The following is a 23,574-nucleotide window of genomic DNA, read 5'->3' as shown; positions in this document are numbered from 1 at the left end:
TAGTTATTAGAGAAACAGTAAAGAAAGTACCTTGTAGCTAGGATTGCAAATGTAAATATCGAGCAAAATAATCTGATCTCATATGATATGCCTCAAAGGTTAATTACAGTGCATATGGTTCCTCGTATTTTTCTATACTACAAATTACTAAAGCAACTTATTGGTTGTTGTCTAGTGGAAAAATGTAATAAATTGAGGGGAAGAAACTTGAAAAAGCGAGAGAAGTCACGGGTTTTTCTCATCAGAGTAAAGAAACATTAATTTTAAGGTTGTTTAGGCCAGTTTTAGATGAGCTTCAGTTTTTACAATAATCAAAGATCAATTAAACAGCAAATAGTAGGAAAATGGAGAAATTAGAATCTGAGAATAGGATGCCCTAGGATTGACACATGTGCCAAAAATGATACATTTCGCAACTACAATTAACGATCAGCGCACGGCATGAACCTTAAACTTCAGATGCTATAAATATAATTAGGAATCAGAAAAAGGGAAAATCTATAAAGTCAATCAGAGAAACAAAATAAATAATTAATTCACACGCATACCTGAAACATTTGTCAGTAATCTGGCGATGAGAACTCTAACTACATAAATGTAGATATAAGAGATAATTCCAAAATATTCGGATTACACAATGATGAATCAAAAACCTGGAAGGAGAAAGGAGGTGCTCTCTTTATATATAAATATGTTCTACCCAAATTTAGGGAGACGGGGATTCCAAAACTAAAATAAAAGAACCGACCGCTGATTTTCTTGGTAGTAATGATAGTAATATTTGTGGAGCATGGGTTGTCTGTTGATTTTCTCTGCTGTGCAGTTACAAAATGAGGATTATTAGAGAAAAATAGAGAACTGACCGGGGCTTTAGAATTCAGAGAAAATTATTTAAACACACAAAGAGAGGTGCCAAGTCATCCGCGAGAGATTCTCCTTTATATAAATATATAGAATATTAATTATTTTATGCTTATTAAATGTTAGGATTTGTCCATGTTATCAATTTCGGATTTTTAAGTATCAATTTCGAGATAAGTACTTTTGCCTTACTTTTAATTTTCGAAAAAAAGATATTTCAATTCTGTTTTTGATTTCGTATAATATATAAGAACTTTGACTTCGAAATTTAAAAATATAAGTATTTGTGAAAATTAGAACTCAGTCTCTATGTTTTCGAACCCATTCATAATTTACGCTATAGTTCCACAGTTAGTCTTAGATGCCCTTATTAGGCGCACAAGTATGCAACTTTAGATACCTATTAAGGGCGCGTAATTATTGAACTTTAGATATCGATCACTGAAAAAGTATGGTATAAAGAATTAGAATAAGAATATATGTCGGCTACTGGCAAAGTGTGGCCGTAGATCAAGAATGTGGTATTTATAAGAATTATCGTTTCATTCTATTTTACTCTGTTGTGATCTGTTATAAATTCTTCTATGTTCTGTTTAAACTCTGAATTTTAAAATATAAAATTTTGGGTTGGATTAAATTTTGGAAAATATTTTAAAAATTTATTATTTTTGAGAAAAATCATTTTAGTATAAACACTCCTTATTTTTCAATTAAATAGTTAGTCGATTTGTACTTGCTGAGTTTTGTAGCTCACCCTTTTAATATTTCAGGTTCGTAATATTTGGAGCATATTGAGAATAAGGAATGAGAATATTATAGAGATCTGTGCTAATTAGTTTCGTGCTATTTGATTATAATAAAGACTTTCGTATCTTAAGAATAAATTTGATTATCTGTTTAGACAATTATTATCGAATTTGTGGAGCTGTGTCTTTATTTTTATTGCTTTTGATTTAATAAGTTTGACTGCTGCTTTATCTCTTTGAAGATATTGGTTCATTGATAATATAATTCTTTTTGTTTCTTTCCCTCTTACCTCCTGTTGATGATGCGGTACCCCTAGGCACATTTGTCTACATTTCTTCGCCTTTTATTTTTTTTTAATCTTTCTAGGAATATTGGCCCTACGACGGATTGTTTAGTTTATTTGGTGCTCTAGACACATTGTCTCTTTGAGGGATTAATTTAGTTTATTTGGTTCTCTATGCATATTGACCTTAGTGGGATTGCAAAATCGTATTTTTACAAAAAAATTGAAAAATCGTATTTTATTTTTGTAAATTAGTATATTTACAAATTAAAACATAAAAGGTCTTATTTTTGCAAAAAAAACTTCAAAAACGTATATTTGAAAACCCTATATTATTTTCTATTACATATTCCATATTAATAGTTAGGTGATATTAATTTTTGAAAACTTTTTTATTAATGGTTATTAACGAAATGTGATAAATAAATAAATAAATAAATTTTTCGGTTTACATCAATGTGTATATAAGTAATATCATCATATTTTACTTTTACACATGAATAAATGATATTTGACTAAGCTTATTAAATATAACCAACCCCACCATTTTCTGGGCTCGGTTAAATCATTAAAAGTTTATACATTTTTCATTTTAATATATTTTAACTAAATAAAATAATATTTAATTAAATATATTTTTAGACTAATATTAAAAATGTATATTACGAGAGGGTTTGGATTTTAAAATTTTATTCAGTTATACTTAAAATTTATAAATTTTGTTTAGAAAGTTTGTGTTCATTAAATATATAAACATAGTATTTTTCTAACTAATTATATATGTATATTGCTGTGAATTAATTTATTTTGAACAACTCAAAAAATTGCTAATAAATTAAAAATAATATTAAATCATTTTTGAATAGTAAAATTTGATGTTTAATATTTTAAAACTAGATTAAAATTTATAAACAGCACGAAGCATGAATAAATTTAATTAATCATGTAAATTGCTTTGAATCAATTTTTTAAAAACTCTTAAAATATCTATCAAATTATTGTATAATAAAAAATTAACTTTTAATATCGTAATAATTAAAAAATAAAAATTTATAAATCACTTGAAATGTGGGATATGGAAATTGGTTATTTGTTTTATTTAAAATTGTAAAAGATATGTTGTACAATGAACTTAGAATAAGAAAAAAAATACATAACATAAACGCCTAATATTTTTGCCAGCAAAGAAAATATTTTATTAATTCAAATCATTACATAAAACAGAATGAAATTATACGTGGCTCTTGCTAAATATGAGATAACTATTTGCGGATTACTTAACAAATTGTAATATTACGTTTTAATTTTATAACCTTGCTAGAAGTTCCTCCAATAATCTGATATGAGTTACATATCCATTACACCATTTTCATATTGTCCGTTTTAACACATCATATTGTTTTTCATTCTTTATCTAGCTAAGGGCCTCCCGAAATTGCATCACATATGTGAAATTTGGAGTTACTGAACCCCGGTAGCACAACTTCTACTAGATTGTTGTCATGATCTCGAACTATAAAGGTATGGCTACATGTGTTTGTATTGTCAAATAGTACGACATCACTATTAACCTCAACTATATTTAACTTTGAAACTTTTCATTGTTCTTAACCATCTTCTTGAGTCATAAAATTCAAGAATGACAAAATAATTTATATTGAATAAATCATCATTGATTAAGTACATAAACACCTAATTTAGTTTATACAACTTAGTTAAACATCCCAATAATTACGCGCACTGCCCGAGGTATTTTTGTGAGTCTTGGAAATAGAATATTTTGAAATGACGATTTATACATTACAAGCTGAATTATTAAAATTTTAGATATACAATTAGAGTATTCTTTCAAGTAATGATGATCCATGTTAATTATTTTTTAAATCAAAATTTTCAAATTTTTATTGAAATTGCACTGAGAGAGTGAAAAAGTAACAAAATGAAGAAAATGTGAAATTTATTAGTACAAAAAAAATGAAACATGACTCAGTACAGTACATGTTTTATGAAACTTCTTTTAACATATTGTCGAATTCATGAACAGCTTATGATCCAAATAATTAACAAAACTTTTGCGACTTTTATTTTACCACCTGAGAAATACTTTCAACTGTTAATTTTTGTTGACGTATAAAAGATTTTTTCAAACACAAGATATATAATATTATGGGCCCGTTTGGGAAATCTTAAAATAAGTAACTTATGACTTAAGTGTGATAAGTGACATATATGTAATAAGTGGTTTTTAACAAATAAGTTAATTTGAGTGTTTGGATGTTTCATTTATAAGTAAAGTGGAGTGTTTGGTAAAATAACTTATAAGTTAAATTTTTTAAAAAAATTTAGTAATAATTTTTTGAGCATAGAAATATATAATTTTATTAGAATTAAATTTATTTATTTATTTATTTATTACAATGCTCAAATAAAAAGATCGAGATATTACAACATTTATGCTCTGTTATGAATACTATTAGCGATACTATCACGCAGCGCAATCCACCTACCGTCATAGTCAGTTTCATCAGTTTCATCTATCTCGGATTCTCGACTCCCATTAGTTGTTGTAGTAGAATCCGGAGGAATATAACTTTCTCTTTCGGCCGTGCGAAATGCGCTGTCACTACAATTTGATTTTCTAATGTAGTTATGAATCGCCATCGTGGACAGAACGATATCAGTTTGCCTATCTATCTTATACATCGGCATATTTGCTAAAATAGCAAATCTAGCTTTCCACACCCCGAATGTTCGCTCAATAACCATTCTGCAAGAAGAATGAAGATGATTATATTTTTCTTTAGGATTTCGTGGTACACGTTCGCTGCCATCACCCCGACGAAAATCTGCAAGATGATATCTAATGCTTGAACCTTTATACGGAGCCATGTATCCTTTTTTGTGTGCATAACCTGCATCTACAAGATAGAATTTGTTTCCACTTGGATGTGGAAAATTCAGATTCCCTTGAGTTGTAGCCTCATTTAAAATACGACTATCATGTGCTCCCACTTCCCAGCCCCCCCCAAGCAAAAGTAAAGCACAAGTTAAAATCACAGATTGCTAGAATATTTTGAGTGGCGTATCCCTTTCGACCAAAATAGGGTGTACGCTCTGTTTCTTTTACTCGACATTTAATATGAGTACCATCAATAGCTCCAATAGCATCCTGCGATTAATATTGAAATAATATTAATTTTTATCAACAGAAGTCATGAAAATATTTGGATATAAATATATACACTTACTTCAAAATATGGATGATATCGTTCATGTTGAGGTGTATGATAACCACATCCCGTATTATAATTTGAAGCCGGTTTAATGTAATCACTTGCCAGTCTGCAAACAGCTTGTAGAACAGAATGAAAATGTCGACTAATAGTCTCACCAGAGTGATTCCACATTTCTTGCATTAAACGATTCCCACACCCATGCGAAACAGTCATTAAGAAGATCCCTACTTCCTCATATTCAGACATGCCTTGTGTGGGAACCAACCCATAACGATCTACTAATATTCGACAAAAACTTATAAAAATATCTTTAGACATACGAAAATCTTGATAACAACGAATTTCATTCTCATTCATTATTTCGTCAATTAATTTACCTCCCGTTCTAATTGAATCATGACATGGCTCTTTGTGTACAAAACTTTCATAATAATACACCAATGTGTAAGCAGCAGCACGACAAACCGTTTGCCAATCCAACAAATTTGACTCATCTTCCTCAGTTTCATTCGGAATTTCAAAATCGTATTGATATGCATGGTTTGACTGGATACAAAAATTATTCTCGTACGAAGATTGAGGAAAAGGATTAAATATATAAGAAGGCTCTACATTTGTATTAAAAGAATACGTACCATCAGTATTATAAGCAAAATGATCAAATGTATTAGAAGTCTGACCTTCGGAATTATTATAACCAAAAGGGTTATAACCATATGGATCCATTTGAGATGCTACACTTGATGGCTTCTAACAAGTTTATGGCTTCTGCTGAATGTGAAGATGAAAACTTTGAAGCTAGTATTTATAAACAAACGTACATGAACACAGAAGAAAATTATTAGTTTCACAAGTAGAACAATTCATGGTACAGATTGGTCACATTTGAAATAGTACAAACAGGATAAATCTACACTACTTTTAAAAAAGCAGATTTGAAAATCCTCATCCTGCAAAGGCCATTCACGACAAACAGTTGAATACTATTTTTGAAACACACGGGCCCTAATAATACACTCAACTTGACATGGCACTGTAGTGCAGTAAACTTGACAAATAACTCAACATAAAATAACAACCAATTTGTTTTCACTGCCTATCAGAAGAACCTCCTGAACCTTTAAAGTGCTTGTAGTTATACTGCAATTGTCCATAGCGGAGTTCATTATTGCGCGCCTTTAAAAAAAGCATCATGTTTCCAGTGTTCAGAATATACCGCTGAGCAAAGAAATACAAGTCACTGCCAGCATCAACTTCCGGCATGGCATCAAGTACGGCAATTGCTTCGTACAAGCTGCGGTCTTCTGCACTACCAGCAGTACTCTTGCAAGACATGGCTGCTACTAAACCATCAAGCCCTTCCCGAACGAACTCTGCTCCTAATTTCTTTCTTTTCTGGCCACTGCTCGAACCAGATCTAAAAGAGTTTGTGGGAAATAGATTCCTCGAAGGTGGTTGTGGTGTTTCATAGTTGTTATCGTCGCTGTCACCGCTGCCTTCATTCCCATCATCTTCTCCGAAATCTGGAATATCTTCACCCTCCTCTAAATTCACCGCAGAGTAGTTATTCGCGGCTTTTGCCCGCTCACCAGTTGCAATGACATCACCGAACAATGTATCATAGTAATTGACGAAATACGTCATATCCTTATTCCTGAATTTGCTAAATTTGTGATTCTCCTGCGAGAATTAACATGTAACAAGTTTAAGAATATATATTAAAAGCCTGGTAGAAATAAGCACAAGAGAATTGAAAGTAAACATAAGATGCAATCAGGTTATAAATTAAAGATCTACGTGTTTAGATATATAATTCTCTCCGTTGATTTAAAACCAAAATCTATTCAGATTCCAGACAGATCATATAATTCCCTCTGTCTCACCAGATCCGGAAAAATGAGGAACTATGTTATAGATATATCTGAAACGCCTAGATTAACAGACAGACTGATAACCACATAAACCAGTACCAAGTCAGATAAGATAGCAGAGCTCCGCTAGAGACTGGTAAATTCAAATTTTTGGTTTTTGTTTAATTTGATGAAACACGGTGCCAATGTATGATTATATACTCTATTTTACTGGTCTAGTTGATGCAAATGCAATCCTAGAGGGGACGGGGTCAATAGGAAAATTCTCACATTACATCTAATTAATAAATGAATAGCCAAACTTCAAGTCAAAGCGGCAGGAAACTGCCTTCTCTAGCATAAAATGAAATGGAAAATTAACAAATGTTATTGGAACCTCGGCGTTTAAATTATCAGAACAAGAATCATGACTATGAAGTACAACGCTAACCTCTTAAACAGGCAACCGATATATACAGCTTAAAGACAAGGTACCATGGAGTTACAGTTCTATATGAGGGTCAAGGAGGGATGAAGTTTATGAATTTTCTGTGATCCACTGCAAGCTTATAAGTTCTGATTTTCAACTACATCTAGGTACACTTGCCAACAGCAATTAAAAAACTTAGCAGCACATTTACATATCATGATTATTACATCTATAGTTAATACCCATTCCTCGACCTTTGTTCTGTAAAGTCACACATAAGCAGATAAGCAAACCTAAATCACATTGCCAGAAATCAATATCAACATCTCTAATGAAATTGTAAATTGTAAATTGTAAAAGATGTACCTTAATTTTCTCCTTCCACCATTCATCAGACGCTTCAAATTGTTTTGTCAACTCGTTCCATCCCAAACCAGTTTGCCCAAACTTCAATTTCTTAAAAATTTTGTAATCTTCTCTCATCGCATCCCAATGATTCTTTAGTTTTCTTAAATCCCAAACGGGATCCTTTCCTGAACGAGCAGCAAATTGAAGATACACAGCTTTCCAACCTTCTTTGTTCAAAGTGGTGTTAGGCATGTTGCCTTTAACAACCTGACCGTAGCATAGCCTGACAAATAAATCATGTTCTTCATCTCCCCACTTGGCAGCAAATGATGCAGAAGGAGTCGCACCTACGGGAGGAGCCGCACCTGATGGTTGATCCCGTCGCCGTATCTTCGATTGTGCCCTTGACATCTGCACAAACCATTACATCGATCAATAATCCACCTTAAAGAATTTCATACATCAAAAAACAAATTATGAAGTGCAGATAATTATATGTTGTTGATTTCTCACATATTTCCTACATCTACATAAACAAACTCACAGATGCAAATGACAATATTAATAATCAGAACCCATGGCATGATAGGAGTGTAAAAATAGCACCAGCCAAATTACAAGTCCAATAAAAATTATAGCAACTCATAATCCATATGAGGCACCTGACACACCCATTTTTTCCACTTCTCTTCTAATTAGTCTATCACTCAGAATAAAGAATACTTGTTATTACAGGCACTAACCTTCAACTTAGATCAAAAGGTTTACAGAATAAAGACCATTATCGTTTCCAATATACACAAATCATTAACATCGACATCAATAAATACACGAAACCAATCAGATTTGCTATTTTAATGAAACTAAAAATACACACAAATATATACATAAGGGAGAGAGGGGAGATACCTGATGAGAACCGAAGCAGGTGTAGAGAGATCGAATCGGATTTGAGTGCCAAATTGAGAGAGAGCAGAGAGGGGAGAGAGCGGAGAGAGAGGGGAGAGAGGGGAGAGAGAGGCGCCTAGGTTAGAGATGAATAAGTAGAGAAGAAAAAAGTATCGGGTGAGGTACATTTCACTTATGGGATTATCCCATTTGAGGTAGTAGTTGATAAGTTAGAACCCAAACGGTCCATGATAAGTTTTTATGGGCTTAAGCCCAATTAAGTGAACTTACTAGAAACGCCAAACAGGTGCTTAATATATAATTATGTTTGGATTTTTCAAGAAGTGCGGAATGAAAGTAAAATGAAAATCAAAACACAAAGCAATAAAACACAAGGCTTTAAAACTTTCCGGTGGATTTGAACTTATCCACCAGATATATATATATATATATATATATATATATATATATATATATATATATATATATATATATATATATATATAAAGATGAGAACTCTGTGATGCTTGAATAGCACATAGCTGCTTACAAGTGAACTTACAGAATTACAAAGAGATGCTTAACAGATTCAGCTTTATCTATCTCTCTGAAAAATAATGCTTGCTTAGTTAGTTTGTTCTACTTGCTACACTTGGTTTATATACTACTAAGTTAAATGATAAAAAGACAAATAAGTAAAACAAAAATTGTTTCTAGTCTTATTTCATGCTACTTCATTACTCTATCCAGCATCTTTGAATATCTTCATAATTGCATGGAAATGGTAATGCTTCTTTGTTCTCTAAATCCTGCAATTAGGCTGCCACATTCTATTTGCAAACACCCGACGCATGTGACTGTGTTGTCACTGTCAACTACTATTTTGAATATGATCATCTGTCGGGACTGTTAGTCGCTGGCTACACGCTAATATTACACGCAAGTATACGAGTTCCCAAGTAGTATAGAATCTTTTCTAGTTCGTTCCCACAGAGACTGTATTGGTTAACTAATTAATTCACACACTTAAGTAACAATGTATGGTTATTATTCAATGCTAAGATGATAACAAATTGAGGTTGTTTATAACTAAGAATTAAACTAACAATTATAATTACGAGATTAATATTGACTGAATTAATATATATGACAAACATGGGATTCTAACTTTATTAAATACTTCATTCAATAGCCTTATTGTTCTCAACCTTAGCATGCAATGATGATGACACTAATCAGACAACACGAAACTGATAAACGCCAACTTTCATTGCACGAGTACCATACTACCAGACATTCACAACAGAGATAGAAGCTGAATAGACACCAATTATATTGAGACCCTATATGTTTATAGAATTTGACAACATAGCGGTTTAAGCACAAGTTATCTATCTTGATTACACAGGGCAAGTAATATGGTTAAAATTACCTACGAATCATGCATAACAAATACATGAATCTATGCTAGCATGGCAAGTTCTAAATCCTTAAATTCACTGTCGCTTCATTAAGAATTAACACACTATCTTATAATTTCGCGACGCTCATAAGACGAATATGCACAACCAATACTAGGATATCATGCAATCACCACACACTAAGGCATCAAAACAATTTAACTAAAGAAATCCATAAGTAAATTCGCTAGAATCCCACGATAACGATTAGCCCATAATCGGACTCATCATCAATGTGGGTTCCGATGAAAGCATGGTATAACAAACGTAGTCTTTATAACGAATAAATAAAACCAAGTAAAAAACAAGAGTAAGGTTCACAAGTAAGAAAACTAGCATCCAAATACAACTTAAAAAAAAGGTTCGCAAGTAAAACAAGATCTTCTTCGTCTTCGTTGAATCGTGCTAAAACGGTATTCTTACGGCTCTCCTTGATATGTCTCTGGCTTGATATAGCTTGATATATTATTAAAAACGACCTAGAGATGTTTATATAGCAGCCCCATGTAGTGTAGAATTCTTTCTCTCAGAAACCAAGTAGAAACAGGAATCTGTCATCCCGACACGGCGCGGCAGCATGCTTGATCAGCACGGGCATGCTGGGCTTCTGCCAGAATTTATTTCCGTCACTTTTCATACAGCTTCGAGCTGTCTTTTAACGAGCTTTTATTCCAACACCACATTGACACCAAATTAGCACCAAAATAATGCTAATTCACCTGATTACATAGATAATGCTTGAAATGCAAAAACACTCGAAAACATGTTAAAACACTTAACAACTTGAGTACAAATGCATCAATTTAAAGCTTATTAGAGCCTTATTAAGTGTCATAAATGCCACTCAACATGGACTATGTTGGTCATCCATCGGGAGCCTTGTTGATTATCTTTCAGGAGCCTTTATAGATCATATGTCGGGAGCCTTTCTGTCACTTGACTCTGTTTCATTTATACATAATTACAAGACATCTTATATTTACAATTAGCCAACTTATTCTGCATATCAATCTAGTAGTCAACATGACTTAAAGAATCCTACATCATCTACTAATACATTGTTGTTTGCAGGCATGTGCTACAAGACTTATTATTACATAAGCCACACTCTCGATGGATGTTCATTGTCATCCATCGGGACTATAAAGTTCATCCGTCGAGACTATTATAGAACATTCGTTGAGAACTACAAAAACACTAAGTTAAATCTACTAAGGTATTTTGTTCAACTTATCATCAAGTTCACAACATATTCCTAACAATATCGCCCAATTTATGTCTATTGGAATTGTAGTCATAAATTAAGAGAAACTTGATGATAACAAAACACCCTAAATGTACAGATTAAATTATGGTAGTTAAAACTTGTAAGGGCTACAGTTTATTTGAAAATTGAACAAAGTAAAGAGTACAAAGAGTTCTCACAATCATTTTCAAGGTGCTCCTCTAGTCTGAGCAAATGTGATTTATTTCCTTGATTGTCTTGATTTCTTCCCAAGCTTCATGTTGTTCTCTTCTATTTGATTTTGGAGTTGTCTATGAAATTCATGTTCTTCAGCATTTGATAAATCTAGCTTTTCTTGCATTTCCAATAGAGTCTCATTGCTTGAGATGCTCAATTGGTCATCAAGCCTGAAGAATCTCCTAACACCCTTTTCATCCATGAATTCCATCAGCCAGTAAGGCCTCAGGTGCACTCTATTTCTTATGAAGGGAATTGATAGAGTCCTTGGGAGTGCATTTGAGGCTTTGTTGCTCCTTAGTTCTTCTATCTTTTTTAGAATCATTCTTTTGGCAGTCACACTGAATCCAAAAATTTTCTTGAATGATGAGAACATCTTTATCAAAATAGAATAGCTTTCTTGAAGAATCCTGTGAAGGGGCCATATGATCCCTTTCCCGCCCTTGTATCTGAACACCAGTCTTTCAGGGAGATTTCTGTGAGCATCAATTGCTCTCACTTCTTCTAGTTCATCCATGTAGAGATTTATATCTGAAAACTCCTTGATGTCACAAATATATAGAAGATCTCTCTTGTTGACAGTTAGCTGAAGATCTCTCTTTGTCTTCTTTAATTTATTGAAGATTGGTAAATTAAGCTCAGGAAGAGGTTAACTATCCCAGTCTATAGGCTCATCCTTGAGAACTATTGGCTCTTTGTAGTATCCACCTTAAATTCATCTTGAACCACTAAGGGCTTGGATGTTTGACCTGTAGATATATACTGGTTGGGAATGTAATCTTCCATCTTATCATCATTGAAGTCCAGTCTTCTTTTGGGAATGATTTTGTATCTAAACTTCCTTTTCTGTTGAGGTTCCTTGTGCATTTTCTGATCCTGATCTTCAGCTACCACGGGTTATTTCTCAAAAATCTCAGTTGCAGTTTTCACAGCTTGAAGCTTGGCTACTATAACAGCTTGCTTTTTCTTTTGTTTGAGCTTCTTAGCATCTAAAGCAGCTTGCTTCTTTTCTTGCTTGATTCTCTCATTTTCTTCCTTCTTGGCTTCTGCAAATTGAGGGTGTCCAGCCACCACACAGATTTCTTTCCCATTCCTGTAGATCTTAGCAATTCTTTTCTTTAGCACAGAGTCAGTTGGATATTTGAAGAATGCAAGGGACCTTGCCAACAGCTTCTTTTCATCTAGTCTTGGAGTCTCAAATATAAAGTCCAAGGGATTCTTGTCAGATGACTTTATATAATTTCTTTTGGGCTTCAAAACCAAGTTGGCTTTTGGAGACTTTATGCATAAAGGTTGGCCCTTTTCCAAATTACCCAGACTCATTTCATTTACAGAAATTTGTCTCAATTGAGAGAAGTGAGAAAAGACCTTGTCTTTCTTCTTAATTGGACCAAACTTCTTTACTATCTCTTCATCAATTTTCTTCCATTTGTCATCTAGTTCCTTTTCAACTGCTGCAACATCAAGCTTCTTGAATTTTTCATTTGATTCCAACTTAGCAACTTTTATCTGGATCAGATCAATGCTGTCCAAGACTGGTGGCTTAGGAAAAGTAATTTCTGGCATAATTACTTGACTGACTTATATGTTTAGCACCTTCTCCCCATCACTTATTGGCTCCTCTTGGCTGACTGGAACAATTGAGTCTTTCTCCCCCTTTTTGTTAGCATCAAGTTGAGTGGAGGTAGAAGTCTGTGCATCCACTAGCTTTTGAAGCAACTGAGTTTGTTGAGTTTGATGTAAATGGATTGCAGTAATGGAAGATTCCAAGGTTTTGAGTCTTGTGACCAAGGAGTCCAAATTGTGTTGAAGAGATTGAATTTGGTGCAGTTGAAGAAAATTGAGATGTGCTTGAAGAAGCTTCTTAGTGTTGGCACTGGTTGTAGCTTGAAGAGCTGTCTGAGTTTGTTGAATGATATGAAAGAGAGTAGACTTGAAGTGTTGCTCATCATATTTTTTGGAAAACACCCAAGATAGAATGTTTGACCTAGAGCTAGGGCCTGCTTCTCCCCCTATGTTCATAAAATCTTCCTCATCATCATATTCATCCTCAAATATGTCTTCAGTACCACCAGTTCCATAATCAACATCATCACCAACTGTGGGTGGCATGGCTGAGATGGCATCTTTGGCTCTTTGCGTGGAGGCTGTTGTATGCATCAAATTTAGCATTCTATCAGCAGCCACATTGTCCTTTTCAGCTAGAACTTGATAAGTTGAAATAAGGTGAGTAAATGCCTCATCTTCTTAAGAAACAGAATCTAAGACAGCTTGATATTCCTGTTGAATTAGTTGTTTCTTTTCAGCCTCCTTGACATCCATTAACTCACTTACAATGGGCTCTTCCCAAATTTCAGTACCTGTATTTCTCTCATTTTCTCTATATTCTTGCATCAAGGGCTCCCCTTGGCTCACCACCCTCACACCCTCACCTTCACCTACTAATGTGGAACTCCCCTCACTCACTTTTTCCAGGCTGGAAGAAATAGCCTGCATATTTTCTCTCTTTTCCTCTCCTTTTGCCTGAGAGCAACTCAGCCTCTCACCATGTTCACTCCCTTCCCTCAATCCTAGGAGTGATTGCACAACCACTAGTTCATCTACACTTGTAACAATTGTCGAAACTTCAGCTTGTGTAGAGAGTACTGACGGATGAGGAACATCCATCGGGGTAGTAGTTAGGATAACGGACGGATGACTGCTGTTAGGTACATCCGTCGGGATACAATCACTAGCCGACGGATGAATAATATCCATCGGAATAGAAGAAATGATAGAGTATGGAGTGAAAACTATTATGGACTCTGTGCAGATTGATGATAATTTAGGCACATAAGTCTCAATAGTTCCTGAAAGAATTGGAAAGTGAGCCAACAAATCATCTAGAAGATGATGCTCACTTGTACTGAGTTTTGGCTTCTCCAACAGAGTTCAGGAAGGAGAATTAGGGATTGATGTGTGAATCATATCCACATCCAAAGAATTGGTGGGAGAGTTTTGTGTGTTTGGTGCTTCTATTGTTAAAGATTTTGGCTGTGACTCCACATTTATTGGAGTAACATCAAACTGAGTTTGAGAAGGTGCAGTGACTGAGTCTTTAGGTGTAGTTTGCACTGTGTGTGATCCCTGTACATCCCTAAGTTTTCTAGATTTCTTCATTCTTGTATAAGTTTTGGGTGAGTCTGTGTCCCTAGCCCTTTTGACCTGTGCTCCTGGTTGGGAGCTTGTTTCAATAGTAGCATCCTTTTGAGAGGATGAAACTAGAGATGTGCTAATTTCCTTATTAAGCACCACAGTTTATTGGGAAACTGTGGTGTGGCTAGGTTTGGGTACGCTCACATCACCATCCTTATTCTTAGGGTTTCTTTTATGTTCACCCTGTCCCTCACCAATCTTAACCACCTTCACACTCCCCTCTTTGCTTTTGGTAGATTTTAAAACTGGCATCTTTTGTGAGACACTAGAGTGTGGTTTCTTTGATTTGGATTTTGAAGGTTTGGATTTTGTGGCTTGGATAGGCATCTGTTGGGTCATTGACACAGATGCCATAGCCACAGTCAATGGCAAAGAAACTTGAGAGGTAGAAAGAGTAAGGACAGAAGCATTTACCTCACTTACCTAAGGGTCCTCCATGATAGGCAAATAAACAAGGGGCACCTCCTTGTGGTGATCAGCTCTATTTAAATCTGCAATTATTCTCCTCTCTTGAACCCAGCAATCCAGTGTGTTGGTTGGGTTCTCAATTACAAGGTCCTCACAGATATGGTTAGCAATAATCATAAAAAATCTAGCATAATAAACATTTCTAGATCTCTTTTTGATCTTCCCTAACTTGTAACATAACTCAAACATGATAACATCACTAAAATTATAATAATTATCAGTAAGTAGCATGTAAAGCATGTTAAGAATGGTAGTATTGATAGAATCAAAGTTGCTTATCTTACCAGAAAATATCTTGGTAACTACATCACACAGATAACTCCACTCTTTCCTAAGACCTAGCCTTCTAATGTCACTTAACTTGGTGGTAGGAAGTGCATAGTCAATAGAATTAAGTAAGTTAACTAAATCAGCATATGTGTGTGGTTTAGTAGTAGTGTTTTCAGAAAATTTAAAGCATGCTTGAATAGTATCACTGTTAATGCAAAATTCCTTACCTTTAATGGAGAGAGCTATTGTTTGTTAGTTGCCTGATACACAGCAGTAGTCCACATCTCCTCCACAACTTCACTGTAAATTGTGGGTGATTCCAGCATGGCATAGTTAAGCTTGCATACCTTCACAAAATCCATCATTTTGTGATAATCTTCTGAGGCTGGAATTTCTTTGTTTACAAGAGCCACAAAGTTATTCTTTTCATAAATAAATCATGTCTGGGACATGATCTTGACTATTGGTGCCATTGTTAAGAAAGAAAAGTTGCAGAAAGAAAGGTGGTTTTGCTTTGAGGAAAAAGAGAGCAGTTAATTGCAATAGAGAAAGATAAAAGCTAAAATGAACTTGGAATAAGGCTTTTATGTATTCTCAGATAAAATGGGATAAAAATTAAAGGTAAAAATTAAAGACCCAGTGTAAATTGCCCGAAATAGCCGTTTTAAAAAGTAAAAATAAACTGCTAAAATTCTGTCAATTATCCATCGTGATATACTTACAGAGTGTAAGTAAATCCGATGGATAATGTTCAGAACTTTAACGGCTAAGATGTTGAAAATTTGACGGATGAGAATAAAGCAATTATCCGTCGGGTTTAAAATAATCCAGAAAAGTAATTAATTTTTACCAGGATATTCTACTTCGACGGATGATCAAACTCGATGGATAATAAACATCCGTCGAGATGTAGATTTTGACTTAGCCAAATTTATATTCAAAACATAAAAATCAATTAAGTTTCTGGCTGCATATCAACTTGCAAAATAATCAAAAGTGATTTAAGAGAAATTAAGCATACCTAACTCGCTTACCAACCTAGTGAAGGTGGATTCATCAAGTGGCTTGGTAAAGATATCTGCAAATTGCTTCTCACTTGGAACAAAATGAAGTTCCACAGTACCACTCATTACATATTTCCTAATGAAGTGATACTTGATGTCAATGTGCTTTGTTCTTGAATGTTGTACTGGATTTTCAGTAATGGCAATTGCACTTGTGTTATCACAGAAAATAGGAATTATGTCCACTTGCAGACCACAGTCCAACAATTGGTTTTTCATCCACAGAATTTATGCACAACAACTGCCAGCAACAATATATTCAGCCTCAGCTGTAGAAGTAGAGACTGAATTTTGCTTTTTACTGAACCAGGATACTAGCTTGTTTCCTATAAATTGACAGGTTCCTTTAGTGCTTTTTCTATCAATTTTGCACCCTGCATAGTCTGCATCTAAATAACCAGTTAGATCAAAACTAGAATCTTTAGGGTACCAAATGCCAAGTTTTGGTGTTCCCTTGAGATATCTGAAAATTCTCTTTATAGCTATTAAATGAGACTCTCTAGGATCAGCCTGAAATCTAGCACAAAGACATATAGCGAACATTATATCTGGCCTACTAGATGTTAAATACAAAAGTGAGCCAACCATGCCTCTATAGCTTGAAATATCCACAGACATTTCAGTAATTGTTAGTCCCTTAACAATATAACAAGAATTACAGAAGGGGGGTTGAATGGAATTCTTGAAACTTTTTCTTCAATAAAATTATTCTAACTCAAATATATATATAGTGAATTGATTAGCAGAATGCGGAATAAAAACTTAAGTGAATCAAAACACAAGTAATTAAAAACAAGAGTCTTTAAAAACTTTCTGGTGGATTTGAATGATTCCACCAGAGATATATATTATATATCGAGAGAACCATGTGTGCAAAATGCTCACAGCTGCTTACAACAATTGAACAACTAAGACTATAGAGAAATGCTAAGAATTCTGCTTACAAATATTTCTCTGCTATGCTGCTTAGATCAATAGTTTCTTAGTTGCTACTTCTTGTTTTATATATCACCAAGATTACAAAGTAATGAGACAAAATAATAAAACAAAACTATCTAGTCTATTATAATGCTACTTCATTACTCTATTCCAGCATCTTTGAATATCTTCATAGTAGCATGGAAATGACAATGCTTCTTTGTTCTCGAAAACCCAGTTGAATAGGCTACCACATTCCATTTGCATCCACTCGACGTATATGACTGTGTTGTCACTGTCAACAGATATTTGAATTCTTTATCCGTCGGGTTCATGATCATTCATCGAGTTATTGATCATCCGTCGGGTTGTCTAGTTGATCATCCGTCGACTTCATTGTAGTTTATCCGTCGGGTAGCAATCTGGCACTTGACTTCATTTCATTTATGCAGAATTACAAGACATCATCTATGTACAATTAATCAACCTATTCTGCATATCTAGTTAACGTCAACATGACTTGAATACTACTTACTGAATCTATACAATGGTGTATGCAGAAATGTGCTAAAGACTTATTGTTGCATAAGCTACTCACTCGATGGATAATAAGTCATCATCCGTCAGGACTATAATGAGTCATCCGTCGGGACTATAAATCTTATCCGTCGAGTGCTACATAATTTCACTAAGTAAAATCTACCAAGGTGTTTTGTTCATGAAATCATCAAGTACACAACTTATACACAACAATCTCCCCCAATTTATGTCTACTGGAATTGTAGCCATAAATTAAGAGATACTTGATGATAACAAAACACCCTAAAAATACAACTTTAAAAGAAAGTAGATATTACTGAAAAGTGCTTCAAATAACAAAATGTACAAAGTTTTTCCCATAGTCATTTTCAAGGTGCTCCTCTAGCCTGAGCAGATTTATCTGGTTCCTTGAAGGTCTGGATCTCTTTCCAAGCTTTCTGTTGTTTTCCTCAATCTAATTTTGGATCTGCCTGTGGAATTCCAGTTCATCAGATTCTGAGAGATTTAGCTTTCCTTGCATTTTCAAAAGAGTCTCATTGCTAGAGATGCTCAATTGGTCTTCTAATCTGAAAAATCTTCTCACACCTTTATCATCCATGAACTCCATCAGCCAGTAGGGTCTTAGATGCACTATTCTCCCTCTGTAAGGGATAACTAGAGTCTTTGAAAGGGAATCTTAACTCTAACACTCCTTAGCTCTTCAATCTTTTTCAATACCAATCTTCTTGCAGCAATGTTGAACCCAAAGTTCTTTTTGAAGGATGAATAAACTTTAATCAGTACAGCTTGGCTTTCTTGAAGAATCTTATGAAGTGGCCACTGAATCTCCTTTCCTTCTTTGTACTTGAACACTAACCTTTCAGATAGGTTTCTGTATGCATCGATTCCTCTCACTTCATCTAGTTCATCTAGATAGAGGTTTAGATCAGAAAATTCTTTGATGTCACACAAGTACATGTAATCTCCCCTATTGACTTTGGACTGAGCTTTGACTACAGATTTGGATTTGAGAGGTGACAGCTTCACTTTCTTGACTGCTCTTGACTTTGTTCTTCTTGGCTTGCTAAGGATTGGTAGATTGAAGTCAGGAATTGGTATATTCTCCCATTCTATTGGCTCATCCTTGGGCACAATAGGTTCACCATGAATATTCTTGTAGGGATCCACCACCCTGATATTTTCAAAAACCACAGAGGGCTTTGATGCTTGAGTTGTAGATGGTGTGGATTCCTTAGGAAATTGATCTTCCAATTCCTTGCTAACAATATCCAGTTTCCTTTTAGTTCTTTTAGCCAATTACTTGAATCTTGGAGATTTCTTCTGTTGTTCAACTTGCTTCTTTGATTCAGTAATTTCAGATGGCTGAACATGATTTTGTTGTGATGAATTTACAGCATGTAGCTTGGCCAAGATAGCAATTTGCTCTTTCTTTTTTTTAGTCTTTTTAGCATCCAGAGCAGCTTGCTTCTTTTCCCGCTTCAATCTAGCCTTTTCTTCTCTCTTTGCTTGAGCAAATTGAGGATGTCCAGCCACCACACAAATTTCTTTCCCATTCCTGAAAATTTTGGCAATTCTTCTTTTTGAAGCTGAATCAGCTGGATCTTTGTAGAAAACAATTGATCTTGACAAAAGCTTCTTTTCATCAGGCTTGGGTGTCTCATACACAGTATCCAAAGGGTTCTTCAATGATGATTTTGAGTAGTTTACCCTTGGTTTCAGAATTGTTTCAGCCTTTGGAGATCTGATGTAGGAAGGCTGTCCTCTTTCCAGATAGTTCATGCTCATCTCATTCACACTAATTTTCTTCACTTGAGAGTGATGGATGGCTGACTTAATTGGCTCCTTGACAAGTTCAAACTTCTTCTGTATTTCCTCATCAATCTTCTCCCAGTTGACTAAACTCAACTTCTCCTTATCAGCTGCTCTTATGTTGGTTGTTGCTGCATTGATCAGATCTATACTATCTGTAACTGATGGCTTTAAAATAGTAATTGAAGGCATAATTACTTTACTAATTTGAATTTGAAGCCTCTCATCCTCATTTGGTCCTTGCTCCCCCTTTTTGTTATCATCAAGTTGAGTGGGGGAGGGGGTTTGAGCAGCCACCAGTTTTTGAAGTAGATCTGTCTATTGGGCTTGATGAAGATGAATGGCAGTTAAAGATGCTTCCATGGCTGACATTCTTGTGTCCAAGGCATCTATCTTGGTTGACAGATCAGAATTTTTCCTTAATTGCCTCTTGATGTCAAGCATTGTAGCTTCTGGAAGTTTAGAATCTATCATGTCTGAAAGGGCCTTCTTCATCTCCTCAATATCACCCTTCAAGGTGTTTACATCCCTGGTATGCTGGAACCCCTGGATTTGTTGAAGTTGCAGGGAGGCTAGGTGTGCCTGAAGGAGCTTCTTGGTGTTTGCATTGGTAGTGGTTTGAAGAGCAGTATTTGTCTGATTAATTAGCTGGATCAGGGTTGTCTTGAAGTAATGCTCATCACAATGCTTTGAGAAAGCCCATGATTGTGACGCTCACCAAACCCGGGTCAGAAGTTTGGGGTTCCCAACACAAGCACAATATATCAACCTGTATAAGAAATATTATTTGTAATGACCCTGCTTCATAAAACCACGGATCGCAACAGGTTAAAGTACGAAAATAAGCCACAACCTTAATTTATTACATCATACCAAATCCCAACTGACTTAACTTACAATTGATAATAAAGTTTTTCTTACAATCGTACTATCTCTCCACTGCATGAAGTTCCTGCCAGCTCGATCCAACTCAAACTGGAACCTTAGCCCGCACTTTGGACTGAGGAAATTCTCTATCATCCATATTCTTTTTAACTGTAAAATATATAGAAAGTTTCGTAAGAGTGAGCTAACTAGCTCAGCAAGTCATAATAACGATAACTGAGGTTAAACAATGATCAATTGAGATGATTCAGAGGAATCAAGTTTCTTTTTATCTACTTATTAGAACTGGATATTCATTTTTAGTTTTGAAAACCAAGGTTAGGCTGCTGATCAGTCACGCACTAACCCCGAGCAAAGCACACAGCACTGCTCTAACTACTGGATCCAAGGCACACATTGGCCTATAATTGACCACGAATCTGGTCTGGCCATGAATCTGGTCTACATTTAGAAAACTATCCAATCCTAAAACAATTCAGTGTAATAAACAATATAATTCAATAAGCAAAATCATAATCAATATTGATAAAGCACTTGTACAAAAGCGTAATGCAATTCATGAGTATTACAAGGTATATCAAGGTATTTATAAGAACAGTTTTCAGTTTGTAAAAGCATCAGGTATTTGATCAGTGATGATTTTTTTTTCAAGGTATAGTTCTTTGATGCTATAAGGAATGGTTGGGGTATATAAGTTTTTATATTTTCAAGCAATTTTCTTCCAGTGTTTGGGTGTTTGATAGTTAAATATTTGGGGAGTAGTATCATATCTGTGTGGTTTGGTGTCTGAGAATCAACAAAGGATGGTTTACAAAGAGTAAGGCTTGTGGCTCAAAATCAAGAAAATCAGGGTACAAGGTTAAACAGTCTAAAGCACTTGCATTATAAAACAGGGTTTAATAATTGCGACATATTATGAAGCAGTTCAAAAACATTGGTAATAGATTTTGGAGAAAAGTTCAGAAATACTTGCTTTACAAGGCTTTACAATTATTACTGATCAACCCCGAGCCGACTCTGCTGCTCAGGCTCTAACGTCCAACCACTAGATCCCATTGGATTCAACTTCAACACTCGGATCTTTCTGTTGAAACTCTACTGAGCTCGTCGACTGATTGCTAGGTTATCTTTAGTCCATCGTCCACTTTCAGTGTTCCCGACTATAACCTACAGGGTCGAAATACCCTATGTTAGATGTCTAGGTATGCTTGACATATCCTCGCTAACAATCTACCCGAATGATAGCATATTCCGACTCGTAATTATTCATACTATAATAACATAAACCACAACTAGGGTTCACGTTCTCGAAATAGGTTCAGTGTTCGATTTCAGAAAATACGTATACTCGTTATTTACGAAATTAGGGTTACTGAGTTTTGGCAAAACGTTTCACTATAACATACAATCAGGTTTTATATAAAACATACGTATATGTATTTACTTATATTCTCTCGACGTCCTGATAATCCTCGGATACGGTCCCGTATTTCCATAATTCAATTTCCCGGAAATCGGGCAGCGTCTCCTTGGTTTATCGGACTACCCGTCGAAATATCAATCGACGTCAAACCAACAACAATCAATTAATCATACAATTCCAAATTTCGCAAATTACTTCGATCACAACATCAATTCCACAATCTCGTAATTATTTACGTACCACTCCAATATACGATTTATTCTCAAAAACATTTATACGAATCATTTTATTATTTATAAAATTTAGGACTCGGATAATAATCATCACAGTCCACTGTTGACTCGTTAAAAGTAATCGTCAATAGCGGCAAAATTTATTGGTGCCCAAAATATTCAGGTGTCCGAATAAATTTCACCGATTTAAAATTATTTCCCATACGAATTATAACTTTAATATCATGCATTTTAATCAATAATTCCCTGCGGAAAAAGGGAATCAAAATTAGAATTATAAAAATCAATATTCAACTGCACGCACTCCCCATCGGGAGCCCAACAACAAAGTCCAACAACACATCCCAATTAAAGAAGCCCAATCACAGAAGCAGGGAAATCACAGTCAAGCAAACACACGGCCACATCGCCGCTCACACATACACACCCGAACACACGCATGCACACACTCACAAACACCGCCACACCAGCACACACAAGACGCCCGCACACATGCACGATATATACATATATGAACACAATCGAGCAAGAAGAACAGGGCAGGGGAAAAATCGAAGGAATCGCCGGACACACCCGGCCGAAACTCACCGGAATTTGTCGAGGAAACAAAAAGAAAGGAAGAAAGCACAGGGAATTAGTTAAACAGAGATATATGAGAGAGTAAAGGAAAAACAAGGGGGTCGAGAGACAAGGAGGGATTGAGCGAGATGGAGAGGAGAGAGATTGAGATGTTTTACAAAAAAAAAAATTAAGTTGTAATCCTCTTATTTGTACTCCTATCAACTGGAACAATAAAATGAATACGTGTCCCGTTTGGTTTATTGGTTGCACGACACGTGCAGTACTTCTCTGTATATCCCATTTTCGTAACGATTTATTTGATATAACGAAATAAAGTGTGATCTATTAGTAACCAAAATAATTTCAAATTAATTTTAAAATGATAGAAATATCCCCAAGTTAATAAAAATGTAAATTTCGTAATTTTTAAATAAATTTTGAAAGGCAACTTATATCCGCATTTACAGTTAACGAACCAAGCTGCACTTAAAAATAAATTCAGAAAATCACGGAAACAGTCTTAAAATATTAGAAATATCCCGAAACTTATAAAAACGTAACTTTCGAAATTTTAAAATAATTCCTAAAATGCACTTTATACCCGCTTTTATCAATTAAACGAATCGATGCGCGGGTGAAACTA

At 34.8% G+C, this 23,574-nt stretch overlaps 1 protein-coding gene and 1 pseudogene across 1 annotated transcript in view; both read right to left on the bottom strand.

Annotated features, from left to right (window-relative positions):
- Nucleotides 1-4,342: 4,342 nt before the first annotated feature.
- Nucleotides 4,343-5,853, bottom strand: LOC141695689 (uncharacterized; annotated as a pseudogene).
- Nucleotides 5,854-6,216: 363 nt separating this feature from the next.
- LOC141695688 (uncharacterized) overlaps nt 6,217-23,574 on the bottom strand; it is a 133,480-nt gene continuing 116,122 nt past the window's right edge. Inside the window, exons 5-7 of the mRNA XM_074499916.1 lie at nt 13,534-13,712; nt 7,774-8,166; nt 6,217-6,807 (exon numbers count right to left, since the gene is read on the bottom strand). Of these exons, the coding sequence (XP_074356017.1) occupies nt 6,217-6,807; nt 7,774-8,166; nt 13,534-13,712 (1,163 nt within the window). The remainder of the gene's footprint in view (nt 6,808-7,773; nt 8,167-13,533; nt 13,713-23,574) is intronic.

This window comes from Apium graveolens, chromosome 11 (assembly GCF_009905375.1).
Source record: "Apium graveolens cultivar Ventura chromosome 11, ASM990537v1, whole genome shotgun sequence".
Classification (NCBI taxonomy): Eukaryota; Viridiplantae; Streptophyta; class Magnoliopsida; order Apiales; family Apiaceae; genus Apium; species Apium graveolens.
Note: the sequence above shows the minus strand (reverse complement) of the source record. Positions and strands in the feature narration are given on the sequence as shown.